The sequence below is a fragment of the Moschus berezovskii genome, chromosome 14 (genome assembly GCF_049115385.1).
Source record: "Moschus berezovskii isolate FMDL1 chromosome 14, NW_MosBer_1.0, whole genome shotgun sequence".
Classification (NCBI taxonomy): Eukaryota; Metazoa; Chordata; class Mammalia; order Artiodactyla; family Moschidae; genus Moschus; species Moschus berezovskii.
In genome coordinates, this window is record NC_142473.1 from 81,471,300 (window position 1) to 81,496,387 (window position 25,088).

Below are 25,088 nucleotides of genomic sequence, written 5' to 3' on the forward strand. Positions count from 1 at the left end.
GCAGGGAAGCCCACTTCATCAAGATCACACAGCAAATAAGAGGCAGAGGCAAGGCCCAAATTTGAATCCAAACCTTGAGCTCAGAGCCCATGCACTGCTTCAGTGTTGTGGAGGTGAAACTGACTTGAGGTCAGCATAGGGGAGAAGAGGATCATACTGCTTTTCTTGTTTACTTATTCATTCAACAAACAGAACCACAGCACCTACTCTTGTTTCTACTCTGTCAGGTTCTGTTTCGGGGAGGCAAAATCAATAAAATGAGGTATCCCACCTTCGGGGTAGACCTCGGTGTTTCAGGCAGCGGGGCAGGAAGGCAGGGCTGTGGTCTCAGGAGAAGCGGGACAGGGCCTGCCCTCACTTGTGATGAAGCCCTTCCTGCACACCCTCTCGGGTCCTCCCGGGCTGGTACCCAGATCTACAGCCTCCCATCCCAGACCATCCAATGCCGAAGCGACTTCTTTCCAGCCCCCGTCTCCCTCCCGCAACCTCTTCCCCTCTCGGAGGCCCCCCCAGCCCCCGCAGGGCACCCACAGTCAGAAACTCTCTGGAAGGCCCCGCAACCTGCCCGTCTCCACCCCTGGAGTTCTCGCAGCTTGGCCCCGGCCTGGAGATGATGGGGAGAGCCGCTCGGTCCCTTCCCGAGGCAGGGAAGGCGGAGGGAGACTGGGAAAGCAGGCTGGGGCTCGGTGTCGCAATTCCGGGCCGGGCCGGGACCTTTGCTCTGCGAGATGCCTCCGGAGGGGAGGGGACGACTCCGGAGGCTGCGGGGAGCGGGGTGGTGGTGGGGGGTGCCTGGGAGGCCGCGGTCTGTGTAAGAGCCGCTCCGAGCCGCCGGGGTGAGGCGAGGCAGGGGACGGCCGCGGGGACATGCGGCCGCCGGGCTCGGGGGCAGGGGCCGCGGCGGCGCCGGGCCGAGGGGGCGGCCGGCCGGCAGGGGCGGAGTCAGCGCCGGGGCGGGGGCGACGAGGCCGGGGCTGCAGTCGGTTGGCCCGGCTCCCCGCCCCTGCCTCGCTCAGTCCGGCGCCCCGGCCGCCGCCGCGGCCTGCGGACCCGGGGACTGCAGCATCCTGCTCTCCCAGCGAGGGGGCTCCAGAGACTGCCCCGGCCGGGCAGCCTGGCGGCCCGGGCACCGGTGGGTCTGCGCCGCGGCTCCGGCCTCGGGCTCTGCGTCTGCGCGTCCGGGAGTGGGGGCGGGGGTGCGCGGCGCCCCGGGGCTCCGGAAAGGGGTCCCTGCGGGGCAGCGGCGGAGGGTGGATGGAAGCGTGGCGCTCGCTTTAAGCCCCAGAGTAACTTGCGATCAGGGGAAGAGGTCCTCTCTGTGAACTGGGGTGACTCCCGGAGGCGAGAATTTTGCCCCGGGAAGTGGCAGGAGGGAGGTTTGTCTTAACTAGCGGTGTGTTTGGCGGGGTGGAGGGAGTGTGGATCCCAGAACTTGTCCCGGGTTCGGCCAAACTCCGGCGGTCCCCAGTGCAGGAGTGAGGGGAAGGGGCTCTGCCAGAAGCGGAGGCGGGGGTCAAACGTTCCCTGACAGCCTGGAGGGGGGCCTGGGGAGAAAAGGTGGCACGGCAGCCAAGACATCAGAGTTTTCGACGGTCGGAGAGACCAGAGTTGGGAGTCTCCGCTCTACCGCTGCCTGGCCATAGGCAATTTTCTTCATGTTTTGTAACCCAAGTTTCCTCATCTGTAAATTGGGTTTAAGAGTAGCCCTGACCTCACAGGGATGTTGTGAGGAAGGCATGGAAAGCCTTGGCACAGGCGCTAACACATACATGGCAAGTAAACATAATAAATAAAATAGATAAAAGGCAGGATCAGGAGAGGAAGGGACCCAGTTGGGGAAGAGTGTAACCTGGATCCTTCCTGCAGGACAGTCCCTTGGTAATGTCTAGGGCTGCGGGAAGAGATGTCTTTGTGGCTGGAGGCCCCGGTGCCTGATGTTTCTCCTGGTAAGCGTCTTCACTCCAGCCCTCTGCCCTGAGCCTGGGCCCCGGCTCCTCTCCTCCCGCGGGAATGGGCCTCCCACATGACCTGCCTTCTGCTCTCCCCTGGAGAGCAGCTCAGAGCTGCTCTGGGTCTTGCTGGCCTCCTTCCGCCCGGGCTTCCTCTGCCCTGGTTCCCATGCCTGGTCCTTGCCATCCTGCCATCCTCCTCAATCCGGGCTTGCTGCTGGGGAGGCTTGGTATGTCCAGGGCTTACCCCGCTTGGCTTTCAAGAGTTCTGTCTGATCTCTGAGATGGATGGACTTCAGCCCCTGCCCAAAGGACAGAGGTTAACATCCTCATTTAAGGTATTGAGGTGCAGGGGACTACAAGTGACTCACCCTAGAGCCCACAACAATCCCAGGGTCCCAGCACCAGAGCCAGCGTTTTGCTGCCCTCTGTGGGCAGAGATAGACTTGCAGTTTCCCAGGAGAATGCGGGAGACCTGAGACCCCCTTGTGTCTCTCTTTTGGGGTTCAGACTCTGCAGTGGAGCTGTGGGAACCAGATGCACAAGATGCAAGCAGTCAGCCCTTGGGAAGCAGCAAGCGCATCCTCAGGGAGGAATCCAGCACACCGCAGTCCGCTGGGGGCACTACGAGGGTGGGGCTGGAGGCGCCAGAGCCTGCGGCCCTGCTCCCCGGTATGGAGGCCCCTTCAGAGTCCACAGGTGAGGAGCTGCCAGATACGGAGGAGGGGACTCCCTGGATCTGGGACTGGGGCTCTTTACCTTATGAGATCAGGGTTAAGGCCAAATGCTTTGGCGTCAACTAGACATAAGTGATCTGAGTGTAAATTTTGCGTCTGTCTTAGGGTCTCCAGTCCAATATCCTTGCCTGGAAAATCCCATGGACGGAGGAGCCTGGTAGGCTACAGTCCATGGGGTCGCAAAGAGTCAGATACGACTGAGCGACTTCACTCATTTTGGGGCTCTTCTGACCCTCAGTAAAATGGAAATAAGAGTACTCATCACGGAAGTTGTTGTAAGGATCAGCGCCTGTAAGGGCTCAGACAGTACTTAGGACATAATAGCGCTTGGCGTAATTAGAGTAGAGACTAGTCTTGGTATAATGAAGTGAGTGAAGGTCACTGAGGGCTCAGGGCAGTGGCCAGCTGGGCACTAAGCCTCCTCCCCAAAGAAGAACATGAAGGTTCTTCCCTGCCTCCAGAGCTTCGTCCACAAAAGCGGAAAAAGGGGCCCGCCCCCAAAATGCTGGGGAACGAGCTGTGCAGCGTGTGCGGAGACAAGGCCTCCGGCTTCCACTACAACGTGCTGAGCTGCGAGGGCTGCAAGGGGTTCTTCCGCCGCAGTGTCATCAAAGGGGCCCGCTACGCCTGCCACAGCGGGGGCCACTGCCCCATGGACACCTACATGCGCCGCAAGTGCCAGGAGTGCCGCCTTCGCAAGTGCCGCCAGGCGGGCATGCGGGAGGAGTGTGAGTGTCTGGGCACCGGAGCCGGGGGCAGTTAGGCTGATGGGGAAGAAGGGACGTGTGACTGCCAGGGTCTGGGGGCAGACAGGCAGCTGAGTCTGCAGGTCTTCCCAAGAGTGAATTAAAGTCTCTTCTTTAGGGACTTCCCTGATGGTCCAGTGGTTAGGACTCTGAGCTTCCACTGCAGGGGGCTCACTTTCCATCCCTGATCTGGCAACTAAGATCCCACATGCCACATGGCATTTTTTTTTTTAAGTATCTTCTTTGTCTTTATCCAACGCTTTCTGCTTTTCTGGAGCCTCAAACTATTCCTGTGCCCCGTCCCCGCTTCCTGTCTCCCACTGCTCCCCTCCTCACCCTGTCCTGCTCTCTCCTCAGGTGTCTTATCAGAAGAACAGATCCGTCTGAAGAAACTGAAGCGGCAAGAGGAGGAACAGGCTCAGGCCACATCTGCACCCCCGAGGGCTTCCTCACCTCCCCAAGTCCTGCCCCAGCTCAGCCCGGAGCAGCTGGGCATGATTGAGAAGCTGGTGGCTGCCCAGCAGCTGTGTAACAGGCGCTCCTTCTCAGACCGGCTTCGAGTCACGGTACCTGACAGACCTGGGGAAGAGATGGCTGTGCCCAGAGCCCCGGGTGGCTTCTCGACATCCAACTCAGGGTGCTTTGTTTCTTTGCTCCTTGCCTTTCTGGGCAGCCTTGGCCCATGGCACCAGATCCCCAGAGCCGGGAGGCCCGTCAGCAACGCTTTGCTCACTTCACCGAGCTGGCCATCGTCTCCGTGCAGGAGATCGTGGATTTCGCCAAACAGCTGCCAGGCTTCCTGCAGCTCAGCCGGGAGGACCAGATCGCCCTGCTGAAGACGTCTGCAATCGAGGTGGCTGGCGGGGACCGGGGACCGGGGTGAAGGGAGGACCTGAACAGGATGTCTGTGGGAGGAGCCTCCAGCCAGCCCCCTGGAAAGCCACATCTCCCCTCCCCCGCCCCGGGAAGTAGGGATGAGGGGCTCGCCCTTTCCTCAAAGGTGCCCTGGACTGAGACCAGCCTGATAATTGTGTGTAGGTGATGCTCCTGGAGACATCTCGGAGGTACAACCCTGGAAGTGAGAGTATCACCTTCCTCAAGGATTTCAGTTATAACCGGGAAGACTTCGCCAAAGCAGGTGAGGACTGAGCTCACAAAGGGGCTGGGCTAGATGGACAGGTGCCTTCTGTCCCATCATGCAGGGGCTCCATAGCGACTACAGAGCTGCAGGCCCGGGGTTTGAGCGGCTGCAAAGGGAAGGACCCACCTGTTTTTCCAAGACAGAAAGTTGAAATGCTGATAGTTTTCCCTTAACTGCCCCACACAGATTCCTGCCCTCTGTTGCATTAGGCTAGTGGTTCTCACACTGTGCTCCCAGGAACCTGAGGCAGGGTTTCCACAGTGTCACCTTAGAGGAGACATGTCCTTCACCCTAACTTTAAAGAAGCTCCATTTAAATCTGCATTATATGTTGTGTTTATGAATATTTTGCTTGAAGGAAAGATTTGCTTGAAAAAAAGATCTGCTTGAAAAAAAGCTAGAAAAAATACTTGAAAACCTCACTGCGCCCTTTAGTAGTCAATCACGAAAAACCTTTCACAGACATGCTCTTTAAGGATCACGCGGACTGATTTCCTCCTTTTCAATTGCGCTTTCTGAGGAGCCGTGGCATTGGCGTTAAAACACAGCAGACATGCCCAGACGGGGCAGTTTTAGGATGACAGGGAACTGTCCCCATCCCGTAGCTGGAGCCCTTTCTGCAGGAATTAGCTCATAGTGCTATCCTCCATCTGATCTGTGCTTGCAGGCTGAGCAGTGTTGGTTCCCTCATACTCAGTTGCTGGTGACGTTTGTGCTTGGGAGAAGGGTTGGAAGGTAGAAGGTGTTTTGGAGGGACAGGACTGAGGCTGAACAAGAGACTGAGTGGTTTAACCCCTGAGTCAGTGGGTCTGTAAAATAGGGCTGATGCTGGCTCCATCCTCAGGTTTGGAGGATCCTGGTTTCCAGGGCAGAGTTCAGAAAGATGACTCAGGCCAGCTCTTGTCTGATCACAGGCCACCCAGTGAGCTTTCTAGGTAGGCCTCCCTTCACCACAGGGCATGGGAGGGCTGTGGGTACCTCTAGCCTTCTGGAGTGCCCGGCGTGCTGCTTGAGCGTAGAGACACCTGGTAGGAGTGATGTCACGACTTCTTCCTGCTTTAGAAGCCCAGCCCTGCCCCCAGTCCCCACCCAACCACGGCCTTCTCCTTCATAGCAGCCTCCCTTCTGAACCCTTGCCTGTTGCCATGTCTGCATGTGTCTTTCGGCACTTACGGGCTTGGGCTATCTGAATCTGCCTCTATTTATAGACTCACTTATATAAGCGGTTTTCACGTCCTCGTGTTTGTCTTTCATCTCTCGTGTTTTCAGTGAGGGGAGGAGGACGGCGGTGCTCTTTGGGTAGGTCTCCCTCTCCCTCCACCACCGTATGCTGCACGTGTGAGCGACTAGTGAGGCAAGCCGACCACACCGGGGGTGCTCGCTCAGCAAGCGGCAGTGGGCCCTCACAGGAGGTGTAACTCTAAAGCTGGCTCGTCCTCCCAAGGGGCTGTTCAGCGCCATTCAAGGCTGGACACCTCACCAAGAAGTGCTTTCTAAACAGAGCTTGTCCATTAAGTGGATCAAGACACACTTGATAAACATCGGGGTGAAAGTACAGGAAGTGACTAATCGAGAAGCCTGGAATGGAAAACTTAGCAGATGGTCGCTAAAGGACATCTGAGAAAACGTAGGGGATGGGGTAGGGTGGAGAGAGTTTGACTGTGTTTGGGAGAAATGTTCATTACAACTCTATCCTTTAGAACAAGTCATGATTTACTGAACTTCAGTCTGAAGACTGCTTCTATTTTTTTTTTAATTTATTCAACAAACACTTATATGGAAGTTATTATATGTGCCACTCATTATTCTAAGGACCCATTATGAGGTAGGTACTATTATTATTTCTATCCTAGAGATGGGAAAACCAAAGCCCAGAGAGCTTAAATAACTTACCCAAGGTCACACAGCCTAGGAAGTGGTAGAGCCAGGACTCAAACCCACGGAGTCCAACAACAGAGTCCACACCCTCAACATATTGCTGTCTCCCCTGTGATGTGGAAAATGAAATGTATTGCTACTATTCAAAGTAAGGCCAGTTGCCAGTGAAGAAGTCTTTTTGTAAACAAACATAGAGTTGCCTCTATTTCTAGTAATGTGGGGCCCTGAAGAGTTCTAAGAAGAATTCTAACAGAAATATTAGTTATTATTTAATTCAGCATGTCCTATATGCTGGGTGCAGTGCAAAGGGGTCTGTATGCTTTACCTTTTAACCATCACAGCAATTTTTATAAGTTCAGATATGATTCCCACCTCACAGAAGAGGCTTAGAGAGGCTAAGAAGCTTATCCAAGGTTACACAGCAGAGCTTGGGGACTTCTGACTGAGTTTCCTGGTAGCTTCCTAAATTGAGCAGTGCTGCCCATGTCATGGGACTCGCCTGGTGGCTCAGTGGTAATGAATCCACTCGCCAGTGCAGGAGACCCAGCTTCAATCCTGGGGTCAGGAAGATTCCCTGGAGAAGGAAATGGCAGCCCATTCCAGTATTTGTGCTGGGGAAATCCCATGGACAGAGGAGCCTGGTGGGCTACAGTCTCTGATTGCAAGAGAGTCACACATGACTTAGGGATGGAACAACAAAGCCCATGCCACACTCCCCAGCCTCTCTTCTTCCTTCCCAGGGCTGCAGGTGGAGTTCATCAACCCCATCTTCGAGTTCTCCAGAGCCATGAATGAGCTGCAGCTAAATGACGCTGAGTTTGCCTTGCTCATTGCCATCAGCATCTTCTCTGCAGGTGCGGACGAGGGGCAAGAGGGAAAACCAGCAAAACTCAAACCAGAGGGCTGCAGGCGCCGCAGGGCAACAATCGTGGGGGTGGAGGCCCTTGCTGTGTTCCTGTGGGATGGGAGAGATGGGTGGGGCAGGTCCCTATTTATGGGGTTGTGATTTGGGGTATGGAAATGAGACCCTGGCCAGACCTGCCACTCAACTCTGTTGGTGACCTGTAGACCGGCCCAACGTGCAGGACCAGCTCCAGGTAGAGAGGCTGCAACACACATATGTGGAGGCCCTGCATGCCTACGTCTCCATCCACCACCCCCATGTGAGTCTCCCCTCTGTACCTCCTCCCTCCTCTCCACAGCTCATCCCCAGCACACCTGCTCTCCCTTCTAGAACCCCTCCCTGACTGCATCAAGCATAGACACTTTTCTGCCTCTCCCGCAACTCCCCTACCCCTGGCCCCTCTTCCCTGGGGAGAGATAAAAGGCCCTACCTCTCCCTCTCCTTTCCTAGGACCGACTGATGTTCCCAAGGATGCTGATGAAACTGGTGAGCCTCCGGACACTGAGCAGCGTCCACTCAGAGCAAGTGTTTGCCCTGCGTCTGCAGGATAAGAAGCTTCCCCCGCTGCTCTCTGAGATCTGGGACGTGCACGAATGACAGTTCCTCCTTCATGTCTTCTGTTTTCCTGGGCTGGATGACTGAGGCTGGGTGGCTGCCTCCTAGAGGTGGAGCCAGATGAAGGACAAACATTCCTGAGGGCTGGGCAGAGGAGATCCTCACGTGGCATTAAAGGAGAGTCAGGGGGTTGGGAGTTTTGTGGCTGCTGCGTAGTCGGGATATCCACAGTGTGCTCCACGTGAAGACTGTGTGAACCCTGTCAAATGGATGAACCTGGGGGCCCCTTCGCACAAGGCTCTCCGGGGCGCTGCCCATCCTGCTTCTACCACTTCCTGTTTTCCCCCACAGGGCCCCCAGAGAAATTCTCCACTGTCCCTCTGCGGCTTGGCCGTAAATGCCTCGGGGCTGCCACACTGAGAGGTCTGGCACTGTTTGTATCAATTCCGTTCAGTTCAGTAGCTCAGTCGTGTCCGACTCTTTGCGACCCCATGAACCGCAGCACGTCAGGCCTCCCTGTCTGTCGACAACTCCCGCAGTTTACTCAAACTCATGTCCATTGAGTCAGTGATGCCATCCAACCATCTCATCCTCTGTCGTCCTCTTCTCCTCCTGCCCTCAATCTTTCCCAGCATCAAGGTCTTTACAAATGAGTCAGCTCTTCACATCAGGTGGCCAAAGTATTCGAGTTTCAGCTTCAGCATCAGTCCTTCCAATGAATATTCAGGACTGATTTCCTTTAGGATGTTTGTATAGGAAGACCAAACAATTCAGAAGGAGAGAAACCGATTTCTGGATTGGGGGGGTGGGGGGCCCGACCACCAGAGGTGGGAAGCCAGTGTGTCCTTGAGGGTCCGCTTCCAGACTCAAGAGGAGGGAGGCAGGTCACAAAGTGACAGCCTTGGCAGTGAGAGGGGACCTCCTTTTACCAGCCCCATCGCGCCGTAAGGGGTCACTGAGGTGCTGAGGCTGGGAGGTCCGCTTTCCCTTCAGGGATCCGGGTGGGATCGCGCGTTGTCTTTCTCTGGGGGAGGGGTGTTGGATTTACTTTTCGGAACCAACGCCTCAGTCGCGCACCTGTGTTCGCGCGTGCAGGTCGGATGCCTCGGTTTTCCTGAAAATCAAAGGACAACAATTCCCCCCTCTTGGCCCGCAGACCCTGTGGGACCGGGAAAAAAAAAAAAAAGTCCTCTGACGCCCGGGGGGGCCGCCGCGTCCAGGGTTGAGCCTCCCAGAAGGGCTGGACTGCATCTCCCAGCGGGCCCCGCGGCGCCACGCCCCCTTCCTTGGAGCGCGCCGGGCGTGGGTGACGCCGCGGCCGCGCCTCCCCCTCACGCTCCTCCCCCGCCGGCCCGAGTTGGTAGGCTCCGCCGCCGCGGCCGCACCGCCCCCTCACGCTCCTCCCCCCGCCGGCCCGAGTTGGTAGGCTCCGCCGCCGCGGCCGCACCGCCCCCTCACGCTCCTCCCCCCGCCGGCCCGAGTTGGTAGGCTCCGCCGCCGCGGCCGCCGGCGTCCCCGCGCGGGCGGCTGGGCGCTTCCAAACCGCGAGCAGGGTGGGGCGGAGGGAAGTGCAGTGAAGGGGACGGCGAGAAAGCCTGAGAGCAGTTTAGCTTGAGCAGTCGCCTCCAGGGTGAACTTACCATCATCTCCATGGGCTCCATTACGGCGTCAAACTGAAACGTTTGCGCAACCCACACCCACGGCGTTCGCGTGGGCCCTCCCCTTGGCACGCACGCGCCCCACCGCGCTCGCGCTCCCTCTCGCCTAGGTGTGCGCGGAAACGCCCTGCTCCCGAGGCCGGCTCCGCCCTCCGGCGCTCGGCTCGGTGCAGCCCGTCCCCCGAGCCCCGGGGCTGAGCGGTACGGCCCCCGGCGCCCCTCAGCCTCCCCTTCCTCCGCCTCGTCCGAGCGGTGCGCGCCCCCCGGTGCGGACGCGGAACTGGCGTGCGCTCCGAGCGGCGCCCGCGCCGGGGAGCCGCTAGCGCTCGGCTTGCCCGGGGACGTCCAGCCGAGCCCGGCCGGTCCCCCCAGGCCCAGGAGGTAGGAAGGCCCGGGCCCCTGGGGGCCCCAGGAAGGTGTTGGGGATCGGGTTCCCCGGGGGGAAACGGGTTCTGGGAGGGAGCAGGAGCTCCATGGGAAGAGACCCCGAAGGCGTGTGAGAGGGTGTGGCGGTCTCGAGAGGCGGAGCAGGGGTCGGTAAGGAAGGGGGTGGCGTGGGGCTGCAGCTGGGGGCGTCCGGGCCGCTGAGGGGGTTCGGGCGGCGAGCCTGGGCGCAGCTCGCGGCTGCAGGGCTGGGTTCCCGCGGGGCGGGCTGGCGGCCCTGGTTCCGGGGCGGGGGCAGAACTGTCCAGCAGGTGAGGGGGCGGGCAGCGCTGTCCAGCCCGGGCCCGAGCCGTGCTAAGCACATGGCGAGCGTGTGTGTGTGTGTGTGTTTCTGTGCGCGTGTGTATATGTGTGTGCGCGCACGCGCGCGGCTTATCTTTGGGTAGGTTTTGAAGAAGGACATTTGGTTCTTTAGAAAAATTTTGTTTGTTTTTTAAACTCGGTGTTTCAAAATTGGCTTGTTGGTGAGTGGAGACGCCGTTGTTCAGCCTTTCCTGCAACAGCTTCCCTGCTTGTCCTCGTGCACCTCTAAATTCTTCCTCCTGTTCCTGTCCTCCCTTCTTCCCCTCCCTGCCTAGCGCCTGCCTCCTTGCTCTCCTTCTTTCCAAGCTGGACCAGTCTGTGCTGATGCGCTTGCAAGGTCACTGCCTGGGGAGGAGGGGGAGGGGAGAGAGCCTCCTCTCGTTGCTCACGTCAGCGAAGATGTCATATCGCTCTCTGGTTCCTGTGGTTTTACTATTAACATCCTGCCCCAAACGGGGGACAGATCCAAGGAGCTGGTCCGTGTGACCATTTGTAAGCCGAAAAGACACAGATGATTTAAAGGTCTGTGGATGCAGTGGATGGTAACTGTGTAGAACTTCAGCAGGTAGGTTTGCGTTTGGAGCTTTTTGGAATATAGGGGCTAATAATGATGGGTTCTACATTTTGTAAATGTGGTTGAGGCTAGAGGCTGAATTGGTGGATGTGAAGACAGAGTGTAAGTTACAGGTCATGTTAGAGGATCTAGAGTCTTTGTGAGGAGGGGAGAAGAGAGAGAAAGGGTAGGAAAGCCTTGGTTATCTCTGCAGTCTGAATAACTGAAGGCAGTGGCTGTTGATGAGATATGAGCCGAGACTAAACATCCATCCTACCGCTAGTGGCCGGAGTGGTTACCACGTCTCTGAGTCCTTGTGGCTTTGGAGGGAGATGAACTCTGTAGAGCATGATAATGATTTCAGGGTTATCAAGTGATTCTCAGTTCAGAGGGGGCTGGGATCCCACCAAGGATAGAGGTCCGATGCCTAGTGTATCGGTAGAAGATGCTTCAGGAGTGATCGTCGAGATTTTTGGTTGTAAAGGGCTCCTGGTTTTCAGTGTAAACATAGATTTCAAGGCTCAGCCTTGAGCTCTGGTCCTGCAAATTGTTTTATTTTAAGGTGCTTTGGCTCTCACTAGGCATTTTCCACATGATTCTTTTTTTTTGGAGCAAACATTTTTATTGAAGTGTGGTTGACAGTACACTGATGTTAGTTACAGATGTACAGCAGTGACCTGACATTTAAATATGTCATAAAGTGGCCGCCACAAACACATAATTGTGTGGAGAATGAGCTACGCTTTTATCCATCTTCCCCTCTCATTTCTGTGTTTCCCTCCCCTCTCATTCTGCTTGGGAGGAACTCTGTTAACAGTGCCCCCATTCTGCAGTGTGCTCGAGATTCCCCAGCGGTGGGGAGACCCAGAGGGCTTCTGCGGTGGTAGTGATGCCTAGAAATGAGTATATGGCAAGCTTGGGAACTTGGCTTTGGTTGTATAGAAAGGAGATAATCTCTCAACGAAATCCAGAATTAGGACCAAGTGCAAACTAAAGGCACGTGAGGGAGAAGATAACCTGATAATCGGTAGATGCTGTCAGTGGAAGAGGCGTCTCTAGATTCAAGGAGAATGAATTGTTACACGCACCGGGCAGCTCCAGGGTAGCAGCTGCTAGCACTGTGCGGTCACCAAGCAGGGGAGGGGTGGCAGCTCTGCTATAAATAGTGCTGGAGCCAGAGTTGCTATGGAGACAAAACCGAATCCTATTACCTGCAGGCCCTCTATGGGGAGCAAGGGAAAGGAGGGAGAAGTATTTTGAGGATTTGAGAGGTGCTGTAAATAGTTTTTAAAAATTGTTAAGTAGGAGAGAAAAAAGATACAGCTTCTCATCTAGATCAGGTAGAGCCTTAAGCCTCCATGGAGTGTTTGCATTGTACAAGCAGCAGCAAGGAAGGGAGTGGTGTGTAAGAGTGTGTGTAGTGCAGTGGGGTTCTGTGTGTGCAGTGAGCACGGTTCTAGTGTGGCAGTGTGTGGAGCACAGAGGGGCAGTGCTGGAAGCGCTGAAAGTGGCCTTGGCATGGAGTGAAGCGTTTTATTTAGGGAAGTATATGGAGATTGAACAGGAAATAAATTGCAGTTAAGACATGGAGTGAGTGAGTGCTCAGTCGCTCAGTCGTGTCGACTCTGCGACCCCAAGGACAGCAGCCCACAAGGCTCCTCTGTCCCTGGGATTCTCCAGGCGAGAATGCTGGAGTGGGCTGCCATTTCCTTCTCCAGGGTAAGACATGGAAGCTTTTCCTAATTTTTGGACTGTGGTTTAGACATTTCGCTGAGTGCCTCTCCCTCTCCTCACAGAAATCCTGTTGTTTCTGCCTTTAGATTCTTTATCTCTAAGATCGAGAAGGACAGGGCCTCATCGGTGTGTATTGTATTACTGATTCAGATCCTGGAACCAGAGTAGAGGCGGAAGACTATGATTCAGCACCAAGGGCAGAGCTAGTATCTGTAGCCGCTCGGCCCCTTTCTTGCTTAAAGAGCGGAAGAGAATGGCATGGAAGCAGCAGCTGGGGCAGAGAGAGTCCTCATTTGAGATCACATGGGGAAGAGTAGCCATCTGTTGTTGTTGTCTAAGTGCAGTTAAGTAGAGTCTATAGGGTAGTTTCACATCAAGCTGAATGCAGAATGTTGGAACAGAATAATTAGGTTTCCACCTAGAGCTAGGAGTGCAGATTAGTTCTGATTAGAGAGTCTGGTTTGATCCTGATGCACCCCGGAGCAGTCCTGAAAGTGACTTAATTTTTGTTATTATAATAATTGAGTCCGGATTGGACTGACTAGGCCTGTTTTTCAGAAACAGGCCCCAGGAGTGAGGCTGGAAACGACCTGGTTTGTAGGGATGGGGAGGTGAGCCATTACTTATCCTACTTCTTTACATGTGACTCTGTGAGCTCATAAGCCCAGACTTTCCTAGACTAGGAAAAGTGTCATGTTCGCCTATCTTTAGTAGTAAAATGGAATATCTTCTGATCTGGGTTGACGTGCAGAGGAATGAGTCCCTTAGGTGAAGCAATGGATCTTATCAGTACTTTTTTTCCTATTAGACTTGGGTTTTCAGATAACATCAGAATTCCTCCTGGGACGTTGACTCCATGCCTGGTGCCTTGAAGTTTCTCTGAGATGAACTGATGAATTGGAGCCATGGTGCAAAAGAAGAAGTCCTGTCCTCGGTTACTTGACTACCTGGTGATCGTCGGGGCCAGGTAACCAGGAAGTGACTGATTTTGTCTAGTCATCTGGGGTAGCCACAAAATCTGTAAGGAATCCCCTTCCACGTTGCTTTGCATATCTCGTTCTTATGTTATTTGACCCTGATGGGAACCTTGCTGCCAGTTGGAAAAACACAGCAGGCAGATCGAGGCTACTGGCCTGGAGGAAGAGAAAGAGCAAACCTCTGCTCTTAACTTGCATCTTTGTGATTTTGAGCAAATATACTCTTATCTACTTCAGCTTCCTTATTTCGTAAAAAAGGAAAAGGACGTTTGTGCTCCTTTTCTGTCTGCCTATGCTCCTTGGGGAATTCATTTGCTAATACACCTTGAAAGATGCTAGTCATCTTACGGTGTTGGTGATAATTATACTGTTGCCACTTGCCTTTCATTTCAGGATAGACATCTTCATGGCAGTACAGACCTCAGCGTGGCATGCTTTCCCAAGTCCTGCAGCTAGGTTACTTTATCCAAAAAAGCATTTATTTCTCCACTGTGGTTAAATTATTATTATTATTTTTTTTTTCCACTGTGGTTAAAACCCGAAAGAGCATGCTGTCCCTTCAGGCTGCTGACCTTGTCCGTGTGTTCTCCAGGCACCCGAGCAGTGACAGTGTGGCTCAGACTCCGGAACTGCTACGGCGGTACCCGCTCGAGGACCACGCGGAGTTTCCCCTGCCCCCAGATGTCGTGTTCTTCTGTCAGCCGGAGGGCTGCCTGAGCGTGCGGCAGCGGCGCATGACCCTGCGGGACGACACCTCTTTTGTCTTCACCCTCACGGACAAGGACACTGGCGTCACCCGTTATGGCATCTGCGTCAACTTCTACCGCTCCTTCCAAAAGCGCGTGCCTAAGGAAAAGGGGGAGGCCGGGCCAGGGACCCGGGGGAAGGAAGGGCTCCGACCCCCCGGCGTCTCCGAGGAGGTGGGCCCCGAGACCTCAGATAGCGGCCCATCCCTGCAGCCTCCCAGTGCTGACTCCACCCCGGACGTGAGCCAGTCTCCGCGGGCCAGACGCCGGGCCAAGGCGGGGAGCCGGTCCCGCAACAGCACGCTGACGTCCCTGTGCGTGCTCAGCCACTACCCCTTCTTCTCCACCTTCCGCGAGTGTCTGTACACCCTCAAGCGTCTGGTGGACTGCTGCAGCGAGCGCCTGCTGGGCAAGAAACTGGGCCTTCCTCGAGGCATACAGAGGTATGGTTCACTGCCGAGGCTCGGAACAGGGGAGGCGTCTGGAGTTGAGGTGTAGTTGGCTGGTGAGGGGCGTAGGGATTTCCCTCTAAAGACTGAGGTCCCTTAGACCTCCTTAAATGCTTAATGTTAATCCACGGAAGCGAAAGACTGCTGCAGAGTTAGACCTTCCATGGTCATGCTTGGAGTGATGCTGAGGAGTTGGGTGTTTCAGGATGGGCAGGACATGAAGTCCTTGGTGCATGTACGTTTTTGCACTTGTCATCACCCTTGTGTCCACCCTGTGGTCCTGGCTGAGCCCCTAGAGAAGTCTTCTCCAGTTGCCGTCATTAGACGCTGTGTGGTTACACTGGGCTGCCGTGAGGTATCAGCTCCCACTGTTTATGTGTCTGCTCCCTGCCGTCTGTTCCTCAGGGACACCATGTGGCGCATCTTTACTGGATCATTATTAGTGGAGGAGAAGTCAAGCGCCCTGCTGCACGACCTCCGGGAGATTGAGGCCTGGATCTACCGGTTGCTGCGCTCCCCAGTACCCGTCTCGGGGCAGAAGCGAGTGGACATCGAGGTCCTGCCCCAGGAGCTCCAGCAGGCTCTGACATTTGCTCTCCCAGATCCCTCTCGATTCACCCTTGTGGACTTCCCGCTGCACCTGCCCCTGGAGCTTCTGGGTGTGGATGCCTGTCTGCAGGTGCTCACCTGCATCCTGCTAGAGCACAAGGTACGAGGGCCCGCTTTCTGGGCCATTCTGGGGGAGGGCTTCGAGATGTGGCAGTGGTGCGACCATCAGAGATGAGGGTTAGGGACCACGTCTTCTTCATCACCTTGTCTCCAAGAGATAACATGATGCCAGGTATACAGTAGGCGCTCAGCGGGTGAGGGTCGAATTATGGTACCAGCATCATGTGGCTTAGGGGGCTCAGTGGTAAAGAATCTGCCTGCCAGTGCAAGAGCCATGGATTCGATCCCTGGGTTGGGAAGATCCCCTGGAGGAGGAAATGGCAACTCACTCCAGTATTCTTGCCTGGGAAATCCCATGGACAGAGGAGCCTTGGCGGGCTACAGTCCATAGATGGTCACAATGAGTTTGACATGACTGAGCGACTGAGCCTTGTGTGGGGTATATTCAGAGAGCTTGGCACTCAACTGAATTATCTTCAACTATACCAGCCTAGGAGAAGGCAATGGCAAGCCACTCCAGTACTCTCGCCTAGAAAATCCCATGGATGCAGGAGCCTAGTAGGCTGCAGTCCGTGGGGTCGCTAAGGGTCGGACACAACTGAGCGACTTCACTTTCACTTTTCACTTTCACACATTGGAGAAGGAAATGGCAACCCACTCCGGTGTTCTTGCCTGGAGAATCCCAGGGACGGGAGCCTGGTGGGCTTCTGTCTGTGGGGTCACACAGAGTCGGACACGACTGAAGTGACTTAGCAGCAGCAGCAGCAGCATACCAGCCTAATTCTCTGGAAATCTCAGTAATTCTGTACTGACGAGTGACCCTGGGATTTGGGGAACAAGAACTAAGAAGGTAAAGGAATGACTCAAGGGAGGATTTGGGCAGTGCTTACACTGGGAGGTGACAGGCAGGGCGGGGTGTAGCGCAGTGATAGGTGTGGAAACTAAGGTCCCAGAGCTCTGGCCTTGGTGAAGAGAAGTTGCAGTGTCAGAGGCTCTTTTCACTTCAGCCTTCTTACTCTGTCGAGCAACCCCTGTGGCACGGTTTGCGGCAGGTTGTGCTCCAGTCCCGAGACTACAATGCACTGTCCATGTCCGTGATGGCGTTTGTGGCCATGGTCTACCCCTTGGAGTATATGTTTCCTGTTATCCCACTGCTGCCCACCTGCATGGCATCGGCAGAGCAGGTGAGTCTCAAGGCGTCTACTGGCTTTGTCACCTCTGTTCTGACACTGCCCGGGTGAAGGCTCCATGCCCAAAGAAGTTGTAAATCAGTCCTGGTCCTGAGTTCTTTGTCATAACTTATTTGTCCACAAAATCTGAACTGATCTGGTGGGAAAACCTAGGCTACTTAGACTTTTGTTTTTTTGTATTGGGGTATAGCCGATTAACAGTGTTACGATAATTTCAGGGGAACAGCGAAGGGGCTCAGCCATACATATACATCGATCCGCTATTTATAGTTTTTATTTGTCACAGTTAATGTCAGGGATCATAGGCTACTGGTTACCCCACTGCAGGTAGTACATAATATGTTTAATATATACTGTTATTTCTCTGAAATCTGAAGCATTCTGAACTTTGGAGCACATCTGCCTTCAAGGGTTTTGGAAAAGAGATTGTGGACCTGTGTTTTCCTCCCCTGGAAAAATCTTGACCTGATAAGTGATCACAGTAGGTTTTGGTTTTGTTCCTTGTCTTTTACACAGCTGTTGTTGGCCCCAACACCATACATCATTGGGGTCCCTGCCAGCTTCTTCCTCTACAAACTGGACTTCAAAATGCCTGATGACGTGTGGCTGGTAGACCTGGACAGCAATAGGGTGAGGTCCTTGTCTGAGGCTCCGTGGGGCCTAGAATAGAAGTGTGTTCTGTTTTTCTAGATTATTGCCAGGAAGGTGTAATTTGTGGGTGATTGCTACTGTGAAACTCACTGACACAACTTTTTTTTTTTTAAATGCTGCTTTTACTTTATTGTCTTGATATGCCCTTGGTGAGGACACAGAGAATTGTAAGATTTATTTTTGCTGGAGTTAGGTGCTTCCCCGCATCTTCAAGAGCAGCAGACAAGTTATGGTTGCAGAATTATTACCTAGGGCATAGGTCATCTACTGGTTTTCTGGGAGTGTAGTTTTTAGTAAGGAACTGCCTTTCAGCGCAGATTTTAAAAAGTATATTGTTTGCATTCTGTGATGTGACTACATTCAAGCTTCGGTAGGTAGCCCTTATATGTGTTTGCCATAAAACCTTAGAGAGTGAAAATAAAAGTACAAAGAATGAAACAAAAAACGTGATCCTGGCACTGCCCTGGCGGTGCAGTGTCTAAGAGTCCATGCCCCCCATGCAGGGGGCCCGGGTTCCATCCCTGGTCGGGGAACTAGAAATAACTGTTTGCATGCTGCAACTAAAAGATCCTGCATGTTGCAACTGAAGAATGCACATGCCATCATGAAGAAGGAAGATGCCCAGTGCCACAGCTAAGACCTGGCACAGCCCCATGAGCCCGTTGGCTCGGGAGAGTCACCAGGAACGTTTAGGTATACTGTTTCCTTTCAGGTGTGCAGTCTGTCACACATATGCGTATATATATATTTATGTACACGCATATATAATGCACGTGTTCGCATGGATATAATAACATTGTGTATATATATAAGGGGCTTCCTTGGTGGCTCAGATGGTAAAGAGTCTGCCTGCCATGCAGGAGACGCAGGTTCGATCCCTGAGTCAGGAAGATCCCCTGGAGAAGGAAATGGCAACCCACTCCAGTATTCTTGCCTGAGAAATCCCATGGACGGAGGAGCCTGGCGGGCTCCAGTCCATGGGGTCACAGAAGACTCAGACACGAGTTCGTGACTAAAGTCAGCAACATTGTGTATCTGATTTCCTATTCTTGTTCCTTACCCTTATGTGAGAGAAAGTCTGGAGCAGCTAATTCTAAGGTCGCGCCTTTGCTCTTTCTCTGGTGCAGGTGATTGCCCCCACCAACGTGGAAGCACTGCCCGTCCTGCCAGAGCCGGAATCATTGGAGCTGAAGAAGCATTTGAAGCAGGTGGGTGAAGAGGGCAGCACAGGAAGGGGAGCAGAGCAGCCGCAGCGCTGCCGGACTGAGACTGCTGCTGAGAGAGTCAGGCTCCATGCCGACTTCAGTGGAGCAGCTCTCCTTAGCCGTGGGCGGGCTTCAGAAAAGCGGGGTATCCCATTTTGGGGTGGCAGGGTGAATCTCAGAAAAGAGCCGTTTCGGTTCCTTTTCATTCACTGTGCACCCCTCCCCACCCTCTAGTGCGTAAAACAACCCTTCCCTTTCTGCTGTTTGTCACAGCTGCCCTTCTTAACGGCCTCGAATAGCCTCTGTCTCCTAAGGAGGGAGTCAGCAGCTTAATAGTCTGTCTCCTGGGGAGGCAGTCAGCAGTTTGGACAGTCTGGCTCCTTTCATGTTTTTCTCTTGAATTGATCTCGGGTCCCTACAGAATCATTTCTTCAAACATTGCTTCCTTTGAGTAAACCCCGTAAACGCATTTTCATTGGTTGACTTTCTTCTTCCTCTGCATGCTGAGCGCAGTACCTGAAGGTAAAGCGTGAGGAGACCCTGGTCCCCGGCCCTGCTGTGTGTCTTGTGTGGGACCACCCGTAGACAGCTCTGGGTTTCTTTTCAGGAGCCCCTCATTTGCAGAGTCTTCAGAAATCCCTGTCTGTGTTGCCTCGGCTCCTTAGCGACACCTCCGGGTGGCTTCCGTTTGGGTTTAAATGAGTCGTTCGTGTCGTCCCTCTCTGTCTCTGTCTCACTTGACTCCGTCGCTGCTGATGCGATGTGACGTCTTGTTGCAGCGGAGTCTGGTGAGGATAGCAAGTTCAGCAGATTCTCCACCTGTCTTCCTTTGCTGTGTTTTCATTCTCCATGATCGCTTTAGTGTGACTGATGAGATGGAGAAGTACAGTCCGAATTGTACTTTGCATGTTCATAGGAGCTAAGATCTCTGGGCTCACAGACCCTGTATTCTGACCCCTGTCACTCAAAGCGAGGTCCCTGGACCAGCGGCATTAGCATCACCTGGGCTTGTTAAACATGCAGAATCACCTCAGACATACTGAATCAGAATCCACATGCAGCCACATCCCCAGGTGATTCCTATGCTCAGTAATGTAGAAGAAACACTGCTGGGACTGTCCTGGTGGTCCGGTGGTTAAGAATCTGTCTGCCAGTGCAGGGGACATGGGTTCAGTCCCTGGTTGGGGGAGATTCCACATGCAGCTACTGAAGCCCACACTGTAACTGGAGCAACCCCAGCAGCGAGAAGCCTCCTCACCACAACCAGACAGAGCCTGCACGCAGCGACAAAGACCCAGTGCAGCCCCCCCAAATTAACTAATAAAAAAACCCAAAACACTGCTGGTTTAAACCAGTGGTTTTCAGACTAGCCCGTGGAGCCCCTGAGGGTGGATTTAGATTGGGACCACTGAGCATATGAGGCTCCGGGTTCCTTTTGTGCTTCAGAGAAGCTTTACTTTTATAGGTTTCAACTGTTGATGTTCCCTCCTAGATCTCAATTGAAAAACAAGTTTTCACAGCTGAAACAAATTTGAAAACGATCACCTTGGACCACAGGTGTGATCAAGTGGCCTTGATCAGATTGGCTTAAGCTGACGATTTCGTCATTCAGATTGTTTTCTAAAGGTTAAAGTCTTTGGATTCTTGTTTCAGAGAAGGCTCTTTCCTAGGAATTGACGTTGGCTGGCTGCCCAGGACTCAACCATCTGTGAGGGACTTCTTCTTGTTCTACAGGCCCTTGCCAGCATGAGTCTCAACACCCAGCCCATCCTCAATCTGGAGAAATTCCACGAGGGCCAGGAGATCCCACTTCTCCTGGGAAGGCCTTCTAATGATCTGCAGTCCACACCTTCCACCGAGTTCAACCCGCTCATCTACGGCAATGATGTGGATTCGGTGGATGTCGCAACCAGGTACACGCAAGCCAACGAGACAGTCACAAGCTCCTAAATTGGTCCCTCCTTACTCAGTGACCTTGGAGCAAATTAATTCCCTGAGCCCAGAGATTATTTATAAAATGTGGATAATATCTAGTTATATTTGCCACCTTAGTAAAAGCAGAGGAAATGGTTCGTCATATTCTCAGGCCTTTTCGGCCTTGGGTGCAGAAGCGGGTTGATGAATCTTTAAGACACTTCTCCCCTGGCTGTTGGAAGCCTGTTAAATGATGACCTCGGGAGGTGGTCTGAGGCCTCGGATCGTAGGGACTCTTGCTCCGCAGGGCATGGGACTCAGGTCATCTCACCATCCCCTTCTTCCCCAGAGTGGCCATGGTCCGTTTCTTCAACTCCCCCAACGTGCTACAGGGCTTTCAGATGCACACACGTACTCTACGTCTCTTCCCCCGGCCCGTGGTGGCTTTCCAAGCCGGCTCCTTTCTAGCCTCACGCCCCCGGCAGACTCCTTTTGCCGAGAAACTGGCCAGGACTCAGGCCGTGGAGTACTTTGGAGAATGGATCCTGAACCCCACCAACTACGCCTTCCAGCGGATTCACAGCAGTGAGTCCCTGCTCCTCCGCGCTGCCCCACCTCCTGTTTTGCCCTCCTGATGGCGCTTGCCTTTGCTGTCTCCTCTGCCAGTCCGCGGGCTGCCCCGGCATCCTGATTTTGCCTGAGACTTTCTCTTACCTTTCTTTTACACTTTGCTTGCTTTTTCTCCCCCTGTTGCCCACTCGAGTCTCCTTTTTTTTTTCCTCCATGGGTAGACATGTTCGATCCAGCCCTGATTGGCGACAAACCCAAGTGGTACGCCCACCAGCTGCAGCCCATTCACTATCGGGTGTATGACAGCGGTTCCCAGCTGGCTGAGGCGCTGAGCGTGCCGCCCGAGCGAGACTCTGACTCTGACCCAACCGACGACAGGTGAGCGGCGCCTTAGAGCGGCAGGAAGGTTCTCAGAGGCTGGGAGGCTCTCACTAGCACAGTGGCCGATTTCCTGGGGGTCAGACGCCGGTCTGCGAAGCCTTGTGTCATGCATAGCCCCGCTGACTCTGCGTTCTTTTCCTCATCCTCTGTGTTTCCCTGACCTTGAGTTGCGCGTGCTCCTCTGTTGATTTTTCCTCCTGCGGGTTCCCGAGGCTTATCTCTGCCCCATTTGCCCGTTTTGTTTTTCTTGCTCTTCACTCTGCAGCGGGAGTGACAGCATGGATTATGACGACTCGAGCTCCTCTTACTCTTCCCTTGGTGACTTTGTCAGCGAGATGATGAAATGCGACATCAATGGTGATACTCCTAGTGAGTATACTCGGAGGCATTAGCCGCTCCGGGCGGGGTTTGCGGTTCTGCGATGGTAGGTCTGCAGCTGCCATCCTTGAGGTTTTTTTGTGTTGTGTTTTTTTTTTTTTTTTAAAGAAAACTTATAAAAATTAATCTTTTAAATGGAGTATAGTTGATTTACAGCAATAGCTTCTACGGTGCAGCACAGTGAGTCCGCCAGACATATCCTCCTTGGGTTTTGGCAGACGTGGACCCCTTGACACACGCGGCGCTGGGGGATGCCAGTGAGGTGGCGATTGATGAGCTGCAGAACCAGAAGGAGGCAGAAGAACCCGGCCCGGATTGCGAGAACTCTCAGGAAAACCCGCCTCTGCGCTCCAGCTCCAGCACCACCGCCAGCAATAGCCCCAGCACCGTCATCCACGGCACCAGCTCTGTACGTGAGGACTCAGAGGAGGAGATGAGTGAGAGCTGTGACTTGGGAAGTGGGGCCTCATCTCTGTTAGGAAAGCTAGGGTGAACTTGTTCACTCAATCTGCTCCTTTCTCTGCATTTCCCCCCAGTCTCCTTTCCATAGATCCTATAGTTTAGAGCCTACAAGATACAGTCTGACCCCAGAAGGAGGACACGCAGCCCTGTTTAGGGGTGAGCTGAGATTTCCCCCTCGCATAGTTGGTGCAGAGAGAACAGGGCTGTCACGGAGATATTTGTCACACACACCTCAGGCTAAGAATCTTCCAGGCCTGGCTTGGCCCTGCCCAGCTGAGAAAGACGGGAAGCCACCCCAGGCGCCGGGTGACCCCTCTGTATTCAATATGTCCCCAGGAACCTGCCGACTCAACGGAGACAGACGAGAAGGCGGCAGGAGGCGTCCCCACGTCCCTCCCCACCGTGCCTCCCGGCGTGGGCAAGTGCAGCATGGACAGACGTCAGACAGAAACCGGAGAGGGGTCAGTGCGCTGGCGAACCTCTGACAGTCCGTGCCTCCAGCCCCAGTATGGCTTTCCCCCTGAGGAGGACGATGAGCAGGGGGAAAGTTACACCCCCCGATTCAGCCAGCATGTCAGTGGCCATCGGTGAGAGCCTGCGGATGCCCCTAGATGGGTGACGGAAGGGCCTCACCCCCGTGGGCCCTGGGCCGAGGGTGGACCAGAAAGTCCGGGCAGTCTTGAAGCCTCATGAGGTCCAGCATCCCCAGAGGCTCGTGCTTTGATCTAGACCTGCCTGTATGAACTGCGGGAAGGGAGTGCAGTGTGGAGTCAGGCCCATCCGCCCAGGACTCGGCAGCCCTGCCTGGGGGCTTAGAGGTGCCTCTGTGTGTTCAAGGGCTCAAAAGTTGCTGCGACCCAACAGCTTGAAACTGGCAAGTGACTCAGACGCAGAGTCAGACTCCCGAGCGAGCTCGCCCACCTCCACCATCTCTAACAACAGCACAGAGGGCTTCGGGGGCATCATGTCTTTTGCCAGTAAGTGCCTTCAACTCCCTCCTGCCTCGGTCCCATTTCCTGTCCGGCAGGGCCTGACCACGGCAGATGCTGCTTACGACTTCAGACACAGGGCTGGGTTGGCATTGTCAAGCTCCTCTTCGGGTCGTTTGAGCGATGCCAGATAAGGTATTTTTTGGGGAAGTCAGCAGAGAACAGGGACAGATTAGTCATCGTCTCTGTGCCTAGAGGTTTCAGTCTGTTTGAGGGTAAGAAAGCTGGCTGTTGAACTGAAAAGGAATCATTTTATTAAAATCATAACCCTTGTAGTTGTATTTCATGGAAACGTTCTGGTCAAATTTGATTTGGGATTTATGTCTAATACCTTCTCTGCTTGGGGGAAGGACTTTTTCACGCATACACCTTGAAATCTATGTGACATTGACTTGTACATAGAGAATATTACCAGAAATGAGGGTGGTTCAAGATTATAAGACAGACTAGGGGCCAGAGAAGGCCATCATGGGGGGATCACTGTGACGGTGAGGTTTGTTTTTTTTTTTAGAAGCCTGGAAGGTACAGTACTAGTGTCAGACCAGAAGTGCATTATCTGTCAGGCGTTTGCGCTGGGCCGGCAGTAGCGGAGAGGCTTGGGTGTTACCATGGGAGGCAGCCAGATAAGGTGGTCCTGGGGGTTCTCAGCATTACTGGTGGTAGCCCTTTTGTTTGTCCTAAGTTAGCCAGGGTCCTTTCTAAGCTTAGGTGAGGGCCTTTGGGATTACGTCTGAAGAGGAGGAGGGTGGAGGTGGTGCTCCAGCCCCCCGAGGGAAGTGCTCTGACGCTTCACCTGCCTGACGCACAGCTCTTGCCCGCCCCCTGGACAGGCAGCCTGTATCGGAACCACAGCACCAGCTTCAGCCTTTCAAACCTCACGCTGCCCACCAAAGGAGCCCGAGAGAAGAGCACGCCCTTTCCCAGTCTGAAAGGTGACTACCACCCTCCTTCTGCCAAGCCAAGGTCCTCCAGGAAATATTTTGGGCCCGTGGGTGCTTGTCAGGAACCCCATGTATGATGAATTATCTGACCTGGCCGTTGCCTCTCATATAACGCTTCTGATGGCTCTCACCGCACATTGTGTGAGCTCTCTGCTGCTTTTCAGGTGGAAACTGTCTTTCGTAGCTAAAGAGAAGGCCCTGTCGTATCATTTAGGATAATGGCAACTGGGAGATCACTGCTGCTTCCGGGGGCGACCTTTGTCAGAGACACATAATCCACACAGGGCTCCTTGGCTGCCACCAGTCTTACCAGGTTCCTACTGCGTGGACTTAGGACAGACTCCATCCTAAGGAGCTGGCCCACCAGGGGATGATTGTGAAAAGACTGGCAGTGTTTACAGAATCAAGAGACCTCTTACTTTGGCTTCCTGTCAGCTCAGGGCCCCATGAGTGTAGCATTGGTTGGCATCGAGGGGCAATTAAGACCTCATTGGACTTTCCCTTGTGATCTCCAACAGTTTGACGGGCTCTTCTGAATTTACTCTTTTGTTTGTTTCCTTTGGAGTTTGAGCTGAAATATTTAATCAAAGAAGAAAGACAAACGAGCAGCAGTTTCGTGTATTTTTTAACTGACCTGTGTTCCCACCAATTAATAAATGTTAGGGATCTCAGGAACGTTCTTTGGTGGGGATGGGAGCATAGGGTAGATGGGCAGAAGGACATCACGGCTAGTGGTGTGTATAGAGAGCTCACCAGGCCTGCAGGGCGGATCGGCCCAGGCACGGCAGGTTAGGGATGGAAAGGCGGCAGCGTCGCTGGCTCTCGTTTGACACAGCTGCAGGGGACAGGCGTCACCACGCTCCCATCGCATGCCGGCGCTTCATTCCATCCGCCGCACTCATCCCTCCACCCGCTCCCATCCTCAGCCCTGCCCCCTCCCCACGATGCCATTGACACGTTGGGGC

General features: G+C 54.1%; 2 protein-coding genes and 1 long non-coding RNA gene across 40 annotated transcripts in view; 2 read left to right on the plus strand and 1 right to left on the minus strand.

The window, feature by feature from the left end:
* Nucleotides 1-811: 811 nt before the first annotated feature.
* NR1H3 (nuclear receptor subfamily 1 group H member 3) lies at nucleotides 812-8,099 on the plus strand. Of its 4 annotated transcripts, none has more exons than XM_055424050.2 (10): nucleotides 812-836; nucleotides 1,867-1,946; nucleotides 2,460-2,648; nucleotides 3,148-3,414; nucleotides 3,790-3,998; nucleotides 4,106-4,285; nucleotides 4,471-4,570; nucleotides 7,191-7,304; nucleotides 7,519-7,613; nucleotides 7,805-8,099. In XM_055424050.2, exons 2-10 carry the CDS (start codon nucleotides 1,904-1,906, stop codon nucleotides 7,949-7,951), a joined length of 1,344 nt encoding a protein of 447 aa, XP_055280025.1. In that variant the 5' UTR covers nucleotides 812-836; nucleotides 1,867-1,903; the 3' UTR covers nucleotides 7,952-8,099. The 4 variants fall into 4 exon arrangements, with proteins under 4 accessions (XP_055280025.1, XP_055280022.1, XP_055280023.1 ...); XM_055424049.2 differs by lacking the exon at nucleotides 812-836 and adding an exon at nucleotides 993-1,132; XM_055424047.2 differs by lacking the exons at nucleotides 812-836; nucleotides 1,867-1,946 and adding an exon at nucleotides 846-1,132.
* LOC148775669 (uncharacterized) lies at nucleotides 6,707-9,670 on the minus strand. Of its 2 annotated transcripts, none has more exons than XR_016039014.1 (3): nucleotides 9,550-9,670; nucleotides 7,785-9,023; nucleotides 6,707-7,405 (listed from the first exon to the last, which is right to left on the minus strand). It is a non-coding gene; the product is annotated as an uncharacterized LOC148775669 (long non-coding RNA). The 2 variants fall into 2 exon arrangements; XR_016039013.1 differs by having other exon boundaries at nucleotides 7,785-9,068; nucleotides 9,550-9,630.
* The window catches only part of MADD (MAP kinase activating death domain), a 39,058-nt gene continuing 23,522 nt past the window's right edge, over nucleotides 9,553-25,088 (plus strand). For 17 of the 34 annotated variants that reach the window (XR_016039012.1, XM_055423989.2, XM_055423994.2 and 14 more), the window contains exons 1-15: nucleotides 9,553-9,948; nucleotides 13,410-13,568; nucleotides 14,171-14,767; nucleotides 15,179-15,482; nucleotides 16,495-16,626; nucleotides 17,149-17,262; nucleotides 18,411-18,491; nucleotides 20,223-20,401; nucleotides 20,752-20,987; nucleotides 21,194-21,350; nucleotides 21,619-21,722; nucleotides 21,950-22,140; nucleotides 22,530-22,780; nucleotides 23,031-23,170; nucleotides 24,013-24,114. Coding sequence is in view for 33 of the 34 variants with exons in the window: in XM_055423989.2 (XP_055279964.2) it covers nucleotides 13,507-13,568; nucleotides 14,171-14,767; nucleotides 15,179-15,482; nucleotides 16,495-16,626; nucleotides 17,149-17,262; nucleotides 18,411-18,491; nucleotides 20,223-20,401; nucleotides 20,752-20,987; nucleotides 21,194-21,350; nucleotides 21,619-21,722; nucleotides 21,950-22,140; nucleotides 22,530-22,780; nucleotides 23,031-23,170; nucleotides 24,013-24,114 (2,650 nt within the window). In the remaining variant the exon portion in view is untranslated. The remainder of the gene's footprint in view (nucleotides 9,949-13,409; nucleotides 13,569-14,170; nucleotides 14,768-15,178; nucleotides 15,483-16,494; nucleotides 16,627-17,148; nucleotides 17,263-18,410; nucleotides 18,492-20,222; nucleotides 20,402-20,751; nucleotides 20,988-21,193; nucleotides 21,351-21,618; nucleotides 21,723-21,949; nucleotides 22,141-22,529; nucleotides 22,781-23,030; nucleotides 23,171-24,012; nucleotides 24,115-25,088) is intronic. The other 17 variants (XM_055424008.2, XM_055424033.2, XM_055424017.2 and 14 more) reach the window with 2 other exon arrangements.